The 12,936-nt window shown below is 38.1% G+C and overlaps 1 protein-coding gene across 1 annotated transcript in view; it reads right to left on the bottom strand.

The window, feature by feature from the left end:
* Positions 1–2,403: 2,403 nt before the first annotated feature.
* Positions 2,404–12,936, bottom strand: part of SGMS2 (sphingomyelin synthase 2) — a 29,787-nt gene continuing 19,254 nt past the window's right edge. The window contains 6 exon segments of the mRNA XM_005148634.3: positions 2,404–3,690; positions 4,508–4,674; positions 7,678–7,831; positions 9,232–9,349; positions 10,625–10,731; positions 10,733–11,279. Of these exon segments, the coding sequence (XP_005148691.1) occupies positions 3,487–3,690; positions 4,508–4,674; positions 7,678–7,831; positions 9,232–9,349; positions 10,625–10,731; positions 10,733–11,080 (1,098 nt within the window). The 5' untranslated portion in view covers positions 11,081–11,279 and the 3' untranslated portion in view covers positions 2,404–3,486.

The following is a 12,936-nucleotide window of genomic DNA, read 5'->3' as shown; positions in this document are numbered from 1 at the left end:
TCCCCTCCCCCCTTAAGGAGGGAGGCAAATCCAGTGGAGTTCACAGCAAAATTTAGCACAGCTCTTTTTGCTACCACTTCACCTGCAGCTATCTTTCCAAGCAAACAGCAATGAAGAATGATTAACGTTTAGTACCATTTATGTCCACATGGGAGTGCTAAGGACATACCATAAAAATGACAATGGTTTCAAATATATGTTAATCTTTTAGGCATTGGAATTACACATCTAGATCATGACCACAGAGCACCACATTTCTTTAAATGATCAAGTTAAGCTTTAAATCCAGCTTTAAATTTAGGTTAGGCATTTAAGAAAGCTTGTTTCATACATGCAAAGCACCCAACAGCATCTAAGTCCTACTGATATGCCAGATGTACAAATGTAGTGCCTTTGCTTTCAAGTATTTGGGAAGTTCAACATGTAAATGCTCTTCAGTAGACAGAAGGAGCATTTTATTTAGTCACAGTAATAGATGCCTCTGATGTGACAGCTGTAAGAAAGATTATTATTGTAAAAATAAATACAGGGACATGCTGCAGAACATCGAGCATAAATAGTCCAAATCAGCCTACAATCAAGTGATCAGTACATTAAGTGAAGTCTACTTCCCTCCTTTTCTTTCTACCCACTGCAATCCTTTTTCCTTATGAGAAACCATGTTTTCAGCTTCATAGTACATACATACAATCATTGAGTTATTAAAATTTTTTAATGTATCATCTGTAATTTAGATTGGATAAACTACTATAGCAGTAAGCACCAGCATATACTGTTACCCCATTTCATCACCTTGCATGTAGGCCCAGAGAGTCTTCAAATACATCTGTACCATCTAAGTCTGCAGAAGCAGTTTAAAGCTATTGAGAGAGAATTGGGGTGTCCTTCTAATTAAATGCACACCCCCTTTTGAGGGCTTCAATAAGGTGGAGAAAATTTAAGCAGCTGAGGGACTGCTGAGCCAGAAAAGGAAACAAGTTTTGAGCTCAGGCTGCCATTTAAACTAGGTTTGTATTACAGCAGAAGTTTGTATCAAATTCAGCAGCAGAACTAAAGCTTCCACTGCCCAACAAGGGCATAAGTTTTACTTTGTTCTATTTCATCACTCATATTTTTTCCTTTCAAAATAGGAGTAAAGAAAACAAACATCCTGCATGAAGAAATTCCATTATTCTACAAAATATTAGAGAAATCCCACTGAGACATGGTGGGGGTTATGCAGACAATTAGCTATCTAGACTATCAAAGTATTTATTATTCAGCCACCAAAGGAGAATCACCATTTAAGCTCCTTACTGGAATGCCTTTCATCATGTTATTTGCAAGGCATGGTTACTACTAATGAAATTCACTCATGATTTCTAAAAGATAGTATTACTACAAATGGCTTAACATGATGATATTTAAGATACCACAAAGCTTGGAATTCAGCTTCAGAAAACAGTATTATGCTCTATGAAGTAGTAGTGACATGAGTATGCTGGCAGATTTACAGACTGACATTGAACAGATTCACTTGTATGATACATAAAACGGATTTTTATATAAACGTTCTTCTAAGTGTGCCAGGAGTAAGCAAATGAGAACATGGGTATGCCCTCCCCCCCACACCCCACCCCGCACACACACACAACTTCCAGGGGCATGTTGAATGATTCTAAGAAGCCAATTTAAAGTAACAAAACCAAACATCAGCAGAATTTCTCTTAGCTAAGTGTTAACAAGGACTTATTGTAAGGAACACTGTTTATTGTATTACTTTGATAATGCACAAAGGTATTTGAAATGCACATTAATATTCTCATGTACAACTCACAGCAATTGATCCCCTTGACTGAAAGAAAGACATCTGAATACTCTGTATTGCATTTTATAAATTTAACTGGACTTTTTAAAAACAAGTTTTCACATTCACACTCGTCACTCAGTTCTAGACATTCTTAAAATAAACAGCATTTCCTTTATATCAGTACCACCTCAACACTTAACACAATTTTATCTTTGCTATCAGGTTTTACTGAAAACATAAAAATAAAATTGAGATAACTGCAGAAATACAGAACATAAAGGGTTAAATGTGGCATTCTAATTTTCTACCTTGTTTCCCCAACAATACAAACCAACAAAACCCAACAAGAACCAGGCAGCTGTTAATTTATGGTTTTGTTACATGTTTATGCCATGGTAGTTTCCCACATTCTCACCTAACTTGTTTTAACAGCCATTTTAACTGGACTGAAACCCTGGGGTGAAAAAAAGGGAATCTGCATGTGAGTTCTACCACAGTGTCATTTAATATGAAATGGTTTTAGGTAATACTTGAAGAAATGCTACTGTTGTAGGTATTCACCTTGGCACTTCTTTGGGTTGTTTTTTGTTTTTTTTTTTTTTTTTTTTTTTAAGATAAGTTACAGAAACATGTGCCAACAGGTAAAAAAAAAAGAACTATGGCTCCCAAGCAAACCTGCTACATACTTTCAGCAAGAGACAGCTACTCAAATTTAAAAGTTTATTTTAACCATAGCCCCATTTTGGACCTGGCCTTGCATTCCTCGAGGTGAGATCTATAGGACTTTTGCCTGAATGAAGAACTGTATGATCACTCTTTCCAGTAAGCAGTTTTGTTTAATAGGTGTCACAGCAGTGTGTGCTTTTGTGTGTATATGCATATACATACACTGATAGGCACTGTATAGCTATATAGACAAGGCCAGCTGCAATTTAAGATTTAACTTTGAAACTGTATCCTTTTTTAAAAATAAAACTTTAGGCTCCTTGAGCTCTGATGTTAGCAGCTATTCCTAATTTGCAAAGTCATCAGGTAGCACAACAGTTTAGATATAAAATTACTCATAAAAAGGTAAAAATCTGTATATAGTAGAATATATGGGAGATAATGGTGGTAAGTAGATTTCAGGGTCACAAGACAGTCATACCCAGAGTGCAAAAAAGTCAAGACTTGCTTCCAGCTGTACCAGACACACAAAGGCCTTACCTTCATTAGCAAGAATAATGCAACAAACCACTTCCCATAACTGTGTTATCTTTTTATATACCTCAATATGCGGACACCACACCTTTACATTTTGGCATGGTTTTTGCCCTTATGCACTCCAGACTCTGAAGATGAGATTTTTGGGTGCTTCTGTGGATGAGTGATAGTAATAGAAGTGTTAATGTGGGTTTTGGCACCTCTATCTCATTAGTAAAGCAAAGTCCTGCTCCATTTTTCATTTAATAATAAAAAAAGTCCCAAGAGTGGTGTATTCTATTAGCACTGAAGAGCAGAATAGGTCTGTACAGCATGATGATAGGAGAACATATGAAATGGCAATATGTGTGTCTACAACTGTCTTTCCAACCAATTGCACAGAAGCTTGGTCCACTTCTTCAGTTACAGTGTAGTCCTCTTAAGAACTTTGGTTACAGCATTAACGTTTTGGTAAGAAAGCAAACAAAAAACCAGAGCAGATGCTTTCCTTTTCTTCAGGTAGATTTTTCATTGTCCTCTCCCGTCTTCTGAACCCGTGAATACTTTTTGCATGAAGATTTGAAGCAGCTGGGAGGCCAAGATATTGGCCAAGAAAAGCTGCAAGGAACAGAGCCTTGCACATTCTTCTCAAAGAAATAGAATATTGGATACCACCAGGCTCGAGAGAGAAAATTTGTCTGCGAAGAGACCTTTAAAGCCTGTATTGGCACAAGAAGGTAAAGAAGAAAAGGAAACAGACAATTAGTTTAAAGCATTATAATCAATTACATTGAGTCACAACAACCACAAAAATTCAATATATTTGCATGCATTTCTGTAAAGACAAGGTGCATTTAGCCTAGAAAAAACAAAGTACTGAGGTAGCATATACATCATAGTCCAAATGTATACTACACACTAAGCATCCTTAACAGAAAAAGATGCTTCATTGTTGTACAATATTCAGGGAGACCAAGCACTCATGTCTTTGAATGTGATTCCTTTCAGATATGTCACATTTCCACTGACGACTAACAGTTGAAAACTAGATTGAAATGGTTTGAGAACTATGCTCCTACTTAAAGGTGTTCTTAAAACAACTGCAGTAAATACCCTCTGAACAATGTACTTTTAGTGACAGTTACAGAAGAGCTACCACTACATTTTCAGGATGGTCTAGGTAGCTTAGGTTGGTTATAAATTACTAAACTACTGTTTATTCGTAAGCTTAGACAAACAAGGGCTATTCTATACATCAACTACAGCAATAAAACCTTGAAGTTCAAGTGTTTATAAGCAATTTCAAAAATTAGCTTTGTAAAAATAAATTTTGTAATAACTTATTAACAGCCACAGATCTAAAAAGCACATCTTAATTCATTAAATATTTACTTAAACCACAGTAAAGTGAAACTTCTTGCCCAATTTGTTTAAACTTCAATAAGGAACTCCTATTTTTATTTCAAAATTAAGAATCTGTGAGCAGTACTAACAAATGCAGCCTAAACATTGACTCTGCAGATATTTGCTACTCACCTTTTCATTAGCCATTGAGTGGTACCACCAGAAAAGCCGTGTGGTAATATAGTAAGCAATGATGACATCTACGGTGTAGTGCTCATGAGCGACAAGGATACAAATTATGCCAGCAGCACTCATTAGCCAGCAGATGAAGTGATACCACCAGAAATGACGTGGTGAATCTGTGGAATAGGAAAGTGATGGAAAAAAAAGAGCCACGCAAAAAAAGATGTATGCTGTTACAGTAATCCACAAAGGGAAGGGGAAAACATAAAAGATGAAATAGAGATTTAGGTTGGATAGAAGACATTTTTCACTGTGAGAGTGGTGAGACACTGGAACATGTTGCCCAGAGAAGCTGTAAATGCCCGTCTCTGGCAGTGTTTAAGGGCAAGTTGGACAGGGCTCTGAGCAACCTGGTCTAGTGTGAGGCACCCCTGCCCATAGTAAAGAGGTTTGGAACTAGATGATCCTAAGATCTTTTCCAACCTATATCAGTCTATGATGCTATGATTATTCAGGCTACTAAATTTTAAAGCATAACTGATTTATACGACACTAGTACAAGAACCTTGTTTTGACACAGAAAACAAGACTAAAGAACTACACAAACTTACTGAGGTTTTCTTACTTTATAAAATGAATCCAAGAAGAGCTCACAGAGACAGACAACACCATAACCCATTTTCTAGTCAGATTAAGTTTTCCAGTTTAATCACTTCTAGGATATGGGGTGCAGAGCAAGAGACAGAAGTGAGGCAAAACATACACTCTATTTTACCTGGGTGTATTGAGACTCTGCTCTTTTTACAGTCTATGCTCAAGTAAACTTACACTCTAGTAAAACATCTAGAATTGATATAACTTGAGCAGAATCACAGATTAAATAGGGAAAGATACTTGACTTTTAATTTCTAGGTTTTACCTGCTTTGCATGAAACCTCTGTTCTGTGCAACAGAATACACTGTACAGTGAGGTACAGTATGTGAATTTATACCCTTTCATTAAAGATTAACAAATGGGAGGGAAGCTATTCTTCAAAACCCATTTAAGCCACTTCAGTGGAAAAGTTCCCCTGCCCTTCTGTCCCCATTGAAAAAGGCCTTGGGTGTCACAATGACCATTCATAACTTCTGACAGGCTAACGGGCTTCATTTTCACTCTCAGTGGGAGGTTTTGGCACCCCTTGCCTTGTGGGGCAATGGTCAGCCTTTACTTTCACACAATACCAGCAGAAAAGTTACTGATCTCAACAAGCTAACACAGTAGAAGTTTGAGAGGCCTGTGCAAAACGGTTACTGTGGGACAGCTTAAATTTTAGTGCAAGCGTCAAGACAGTAAAGTCTCTTAGCTCCCCAAAAACACTGCAGACAAATCTGTATCTACTGATTTTAAAATAAATAAGGAGCCAAGTTCTCTAAAGCAGCTGATGAAAACAGCTCAAAGCAAGACAGACAAACTAAAGCTAAAAATGTAAATAACTACTCTGGGGGAAAAAAGCTGGAATGTGGGGCAATAAGTGAAGCAGCAAAGGATGAAAGAAAGAGCAGAGTAAAAAAATCCACTAAGCCAGAAATAACAACCTCAGAATGCATCTTGCACTGCAGATGCATCAAAAGAGCAGGAAAAGTACCATAAGCAACCTCTAATTCAGAGCAATTATAGGGCTTAAATCCTTGCTCAGATAATATTTTGCTAATTATATGGGAGTCAGAGAAAGGAAAGCTATTCATTTCTCATTTATAGAGCACAAGTCCTCTGAAACATATGCCAAACAATTAGGCAGCAAAGGGCTTATTACAAGTAGTTGTACATTATAATTCCTCAAACCTCTTAGGATAGAAGTACAGGAGTTATAAAAGCCCCAGACATATTGGGTTACCTGCAACTTTCTGGTACTGAAGATCTTAAAAAGGTATGTGACCAGCATTAAGTTGCAGTAACATACACAAAACAAGGCAAACAACAAAAGTATTAGGCTATTTTAATAATACTGATGAGTTACACATGCCATTCCCTTCAGAATCTTCACTTTACAAGAAAGACCTGGGCCTAAGAATCAGCAGACTATGAACAGCATCTTCTATTCCCGTTTGAAGAAGAGTATCTTGCATCCAAAGATTTCAAGTCTGTCATGTGGAACGGGCATTTCTATATTGTGGGTTTTGTGTAAGGCAGAACACAGCACTGCAACACCTTCTTCCCTCAATGTTTTTGTAAGAGGAAGGCACTCAACTAATGCTGGCTAGTCTTATTTTTGTTTCAGTCAGCACATTCCCATGAGCCAATCTAGCATTTGCATAGTTTGGGACACAACAGTAGGAGAGAAGATTCCAATTCCAAATATGTGAACTGAAAAGGGAAGTCCCTGCTATGCATTCATGAGCAGCCAAGTTCCCAGGGTACCAGCATTGCTTACAATATATCGGATTCAGAAATTGGTGTTGTACTCTCTAAAGCTTCAATCGATGCTGTGTGTGCAGCACACATGGATTCCCCCCCATGCACCACTGCAATGTAAATCAAAGGGTGAAACCACTGATTCCCCCCATGCACCACTGCAAGGTAAAGCAAAGGGTGAAACCATAACCCTATGTTTTTTGTGGGGTTGCCAAGTTTTTATCAGCTTCAAGAAGCAAAAAGTAGGAGACTCTAGCAGAAGACATCCAAAGAACATGAATCAACTTTGCATTGTTTGCAGTAACAAACGTATAGCACACTTCATAAAAAATAGCTTTGCTTCTGCATGTAGTTTAGGTGTGCAATGGTGCTATGCTCACACCGCAAAATAAGTTCTTTAAAATCTAAGGTATGTCAGCCAACCGGCACAGAGCTAGTTTACCTAATTATCTACAGTATGTCTTACCTCAGATTTGAGTAACCTGTTAATGACTAATGAAAAGCTAGCTTGCTTCAATCAACTAGTACACACTATACATGTCTAGTCACATTAAGCCTCCAATTAAAGCCTACACCACTTCCACTACACCCACGTTCCACTTCCACTCAGAGTCACGATTTACATTTCAAACCCATACACGTACAGTCTGTGTAAGGCTGACCACTGAGGGCTGTAGTTTCCTATTTTGGTGCAAAAATATAAAACGTACTAAAACTTTTAGCCTGTGTTTTCCCAGTACAGTGGATTTGAACAAGAAAAGACCATTGAAATACCATCACTTACACTCTTTGATGAACAGGTAGACCAGAGTTAATACCACAGTATGACCACTAAACAGGAAGTCTCCGCACAGGATGTGAGATCCAGTTATGGATAGACCACCACCAGAAATCAGTCGCAGGATCCTCTGAAGCTTTGCCTGCGCATCTCCATTCAACTACAACACCAAAAAAAAAAAACAACAACAAAGAAAAAATCAGAAAGTTTAAGGGACACCATAAACGACTTGAATAAACTTCTTGCCCAAACACATGTGGAGTCAGGCAGACAGGGAGGAAAGGACACATCTTTCATTTCTTTGACTTTCTTTCCCATATTCTTTAACCAATGGGCATGCCTATCAAAGCTGTCAGGTGCTAACAATCAGCTTGGTAACACTAGCATTCTGCCTATGCTTTCCAAGGCTATTTTAAAATATGCACTGTATGAGAACGTGATGCACAGTATACTGGAAAGGTAAACATTCCTTCATAAGAGGAAGGCACTGAACTAATGCTGGTTAGTCTTATTTTTGTTTCAGTCAGCACATTCAAAAGAGGTCATAAGGTCATATGAGGTTATTTTATAAGGCCACATTCATAAGGTCAGGTATCTCACAATAGCAATTGATGGAATGGGTAAAATTGTTCAAAACTAGTTTCAATATTGTACAACCTTGCATACTGCTTGTCATTCTGTTCAGAGCTGAGCAATTCTTCTACAGGGAAAAAAAACCCTCAAACTAAATTTTAGATTTGGTTACAAGCTCAGTCAAGACTTGCTCAGATTTAGAGGATTTTTTTTTTTTTGAAACATACATGTGGATCAGCTTTTGCCTTCTCATAGACACGAGGCAAACACTCAGTTTCACCTCGTTATTTCAAGATTAACGCTGGGGAAAAAAAAAAGCCAACACACACAAGTTAAGAGGATAACTAAGTTTACCGTAATCAGAAAGATATTCACATGGGGCAAAAACAAATCCAGAAGAGCTATCTTGTCTTTTCAGAGTTCAAGTAATTAATCCTGGTTTAATCCTAGCAATACATACTTCTGGCAGAGACAATTAAGTTTTCCTTTGCTTACCTCCTCCTAATTCTCAATCTACAACACACAAAGTCATTCTGCAAGCTATTAAAACAAAACAGTTGGGTCTTTACAATAGCAATATGCAAATAAAGATTTTTTTAAATAGATCTCAGTTCGTAAGTAGTTCATCCACTATGCTCCTGAATTGTCCCAATGTGAAAAAACAAGACTGAACAAACAGGTACCCCACCTTCTATGTAATAAGTATTGCTGCAGTACTAAGAGCAGCTCAATCCTCGGGAACAAGTTTACTAACTTTGTAGCAGCACTATTTTAAGACAGGTACTCTCCTTTAAAGCATCTCAACTTCAGCAACAACTTGAGGCTCTTTGCATGTCTCACAATTTTTGGTTTAGCACAATCTATGTTTCTGAAAGTAGTTTGTGTTATTTAACAACACCCAGAACATTAGCTTCTATTTGTTCTTACAGCCTCAGCCATAAGGGCTCAGGCAGACTAAATCAAGAACTGGGGAGCAAAGAATCTTACCTTTGGTGCACACTGAAAATGCATTCCAGGCACAGGTAAGGTGGTAACATACATAGTAATACAGCGGTACAGATACAAAGTTCCCATTATAAAAAAGAACCTGCGTCCCACTATTGATCTGAAAGCAGAAGGGTGGAGGGGAAGAATTAATATAAAGTTCACATGCAGGATACACATACAACCATTATAGAGTTCTAGCTTTATTAGACCTCTAAAACCCTAGAATTAAAGGGTAGCTCCATCCCCAGCTCTTCACCAAGCACTTCTGTAAACCGAAGGTTTCTTCAGTGCCAGCTCATAATATTACAGAGCTACCACAAAGCTTGCACCAGTATTAACATGGCCTCAGTCTAACTTGGGCATGCAGTCAGGTGCAGTTTTCCTTTGACTCTGTGTCCTTCTCTTTTTAGTCCCATATTGTAAGCACATACTTGACTTAAATGTCGTGAGACCTTACTTAGGATATTGCATACAGTTCTGGTGTCCTCCACAAAAAAAAGACACGGAACTGTTGGAACAAGTCCAGAGGAGGGCCATGAGGATGATCAGGGGACTGCAGCACCTCCCGTATGAAGACAGGCTGAGAAAGCTGGGGCTGTTCAGCCTGGAGAAGAGAAGGCTGCGTGGAGACCTCATAGCAGCCTTCCAGTATCTGAAGGGGGCCTACAGGGATGCGGGGAGGGACTATTCATTAGGGACTGTAGTGATAGGACAAGGGGTAACAGGTTAAAACTTAAACAAGGGAAGTTTAGACTGGATATAAGGAAAAAGTTATTTCCAGTGAGAGTGGTGAAGCACTGGAATGGGTTGCCCAGGGAGGTTGTGAATGCTCCATCCCTGGCAACGTTCAAGGCCAGGTTGGACAGAGCCTTGGGTGACATGGTTTAGTGTGAGGTGTTCCTGCTCATGGCAGGGGGGTTGGAACTAGATGATCTCAAGGTCCTTTCCAACCCTAACTAGTCTATGATTCTATGTATAGTTTAAGTCAAAGACAAAGGAAAAAGCTTCCAATCTAGCTGTAGAAGACAGTAGGTTCTTCATCAGATTCAGAAGCCATTTTTTTACATCAGCATAATTTCCCGTTTAAACGTTGTCACATCAGTAAATACATGCTGAAAAGCCCAAACACAATAAATTTGACTTGTACAACATGGGTGTCAAATTCAGATTTTAGAAACATTATGCAATAATCAGGAGAAGCCTGTGTTTCTGTATCCAGCCTAGACAATGGAACACTTTCTAAAGCAGTCATCCCATTGGCATTTTCCTGCCAACCCCATTCTATAATATTGCTACAGATTCTACCATAATATTTATTGCACCCAAAGCTAAAACGGGAAACAAGTGTTCTGAAAACATACAGCAGAGGGAAAAAAAACACATAGTTGCTTACTTGTATCTAAGAAACAACCACTGGAATATCCATAATCCAAGTAGTATCATTCCATTTATTTCTGATACAGAAAAAGCCCACTGCACACGATCAATGTAATCGAAAAAATTTGTCAGGCAAGGGAGGGCTTAACTCCTTTGGAGGTACTCTCTCATGGACCACAGTGATCATGACAGTTGTTAGAATCAAGTTGAAGAGAGCATAGACAAAGGCAATGCCTGTTTTCCACCATTCCAGAGGAAATTTATTCCTAGACTCAGCAGGCATAGCAATCTGGATGTAATCAGGATATTTCTTTGTTGTTTTTCGCAAGCCATTAGACAAGCCCTTTGGTTTGTTAGTGCCATTTTTGCTCTCTTCAGTGACTGAGAGAGTAGGTCGTGAGTAGCTGTTCGAAGTGTCATTGTTTTGACTCTCCATATGCTCTTCAAGCTTTGCTGTCTCAATAGTATTCATTCCCACGCTGTATTCCCAAATAGGGTTTATCAGTGACCAACTTCTGAGCTCTGAAGTCTTATTTCTTCAAGTCCAATGCTCTTGTTCCTGGATGTATTTTTATTTCTGTTAAACTCTAAAAGGTGTCTATTGTGCTTTCACTACTCAGACCCTGTCGAGCAAGTCATGAAGGTCAGTCTTTCCTCTAGAGCCGTATCATCTGAAAAATAAGAAAAAATAAAATCCAAAGAGATCCTGAGTACCTTCAGAACTAGTAATGTGACACAACAAAATGCTGTTCTAAGTTCCAGCCAAGTCTACTTACACATGGAGTCAGAAGACGAACTAGAGACATATGGTTACAGAAAAACTTTATCTCTAATCCGTTTAGGAACTAGTACCAATTTCAACTTTTTCTAATTTTTTTAAGGACAAGATCCACAGACTTTAATGATGCTGACAGCACTTGTTTTTATCAGTTGTCAAAATTAAGACTAACCCACGTCTGCAGCAATACTGAAGTTTATTGCTATGGGGCACTGCATACAAAATATCTCCTTTTTAACCCTAGGGTTGCTACAGATATTCACATGGTTTGGCCATATAGATCAGACAATCGTGTTAGTTCTGATGACAGAAAACAAAATGAAACTTCAGGATTTGATTTGGTAAGGCATAAAGTAATTTAGATTCACCTAGAAAAAAAATCTATTCCATGTGTAGATAGGTCTATTACATTTTCTTGGATGCAAATGAGTCTTTCAACACTAAAACCCACAACCCCCCCACAAGACAAAAAAACCCTACAACACCACCAAAACCAACCCCAAGCACAAAAGAAATTTACATACAAAAAAAAATCTAGATAGCTACTGCAGTACCCACTAAATAATGTCTGAAATTTCAGAGAACTGAGAAATACACTTCTGGATTAGATTCTTTGTTATGGTAACCTCTGTGCAGAACAGACCAAAAATGGATCTGTGTTTGTCCTTTAGTTACTTTAAAATACATCTACATAGATATTTTTTTTAAACAGGAACAAATAGCAAGATTCATTATCACACAGGATTTATTTCAGGCTGCATTTGCCAATTCAGTAAAATCACATTAGATTAAAAAAATAAATTAAATCAGATAAGCATACTTTTTATAACAGCATTTTCTACAAAGAATTGAATGCAGTTCACCTCCACAGAGCTGACATTGCTCCCTATAAGGAACAAAGGCTATTCCAGACCTCCACTGTCTTTAAAGTTCTATGAAACCACTTATGATGTACCTATTTTTATTACTGTTAGCTCCTATGGCAAAAGGAGTATTACTGTATAAAGGTGTTCACTATCTACCAGCAATTATAGTTTTTATTATTTCTCTAGGAGAAGTTCAACGCTATCATCACCTCAAGTCTCAGCATGCCAACACAGGCTGCCACAGTTTGCCATGCTATATGTACCATGAAGTCATCATGATGGAAACTAGAGTTTCTCTGCAAAAGTACATCACAAAACATGGCTTAGGAAAAAAAAAATCCTGCTTAGTAAAAACCTGTTCAGTAACTGATCTCTTGATAGCAAGGCCAATCTAAAACCAAAACAGCCTGGAAAGTCAGGTGTTTGTGTTTTGGTCCTCTTCCCTCATCCCCCCACCCCCAACTAGAGAAGACATCGAACATGGTCAGCATGTAAATCCCACTGATTTCCTAGCTGCTGCTTTTACTGCTGAAAGGGAGAAAGAGTAAAGGTTCAGATCCCAAACATGACTATTTGAGTATTATTTGTAAAGATAAACATGTGACAGAATGCTTAAATGACAATATAGAAAAAAAATCTTAACCTGTCCAATTGCTTAAGTTTTGGAACACCAATCTACCTAGC

This window comes from Melopsittacus undulatus, chromosome 7 (genome assembly GCF_012275295.1).
Source record: "Melopsittacus undulatus isolate bMelUnd1 chromosome 7, bMelUnd1.mat.Z, whole genome shotgun sequence".
Lineage (NCBI taxonomy): Eukaryota > Metazoa > Chordata > Aves > Psittaciformes > Psittaculidae > Melopsittacus > Melopsittacus undulatus.
This window is presented reverse-complemented; position numbering and strand designations above follow the sequence as displayed.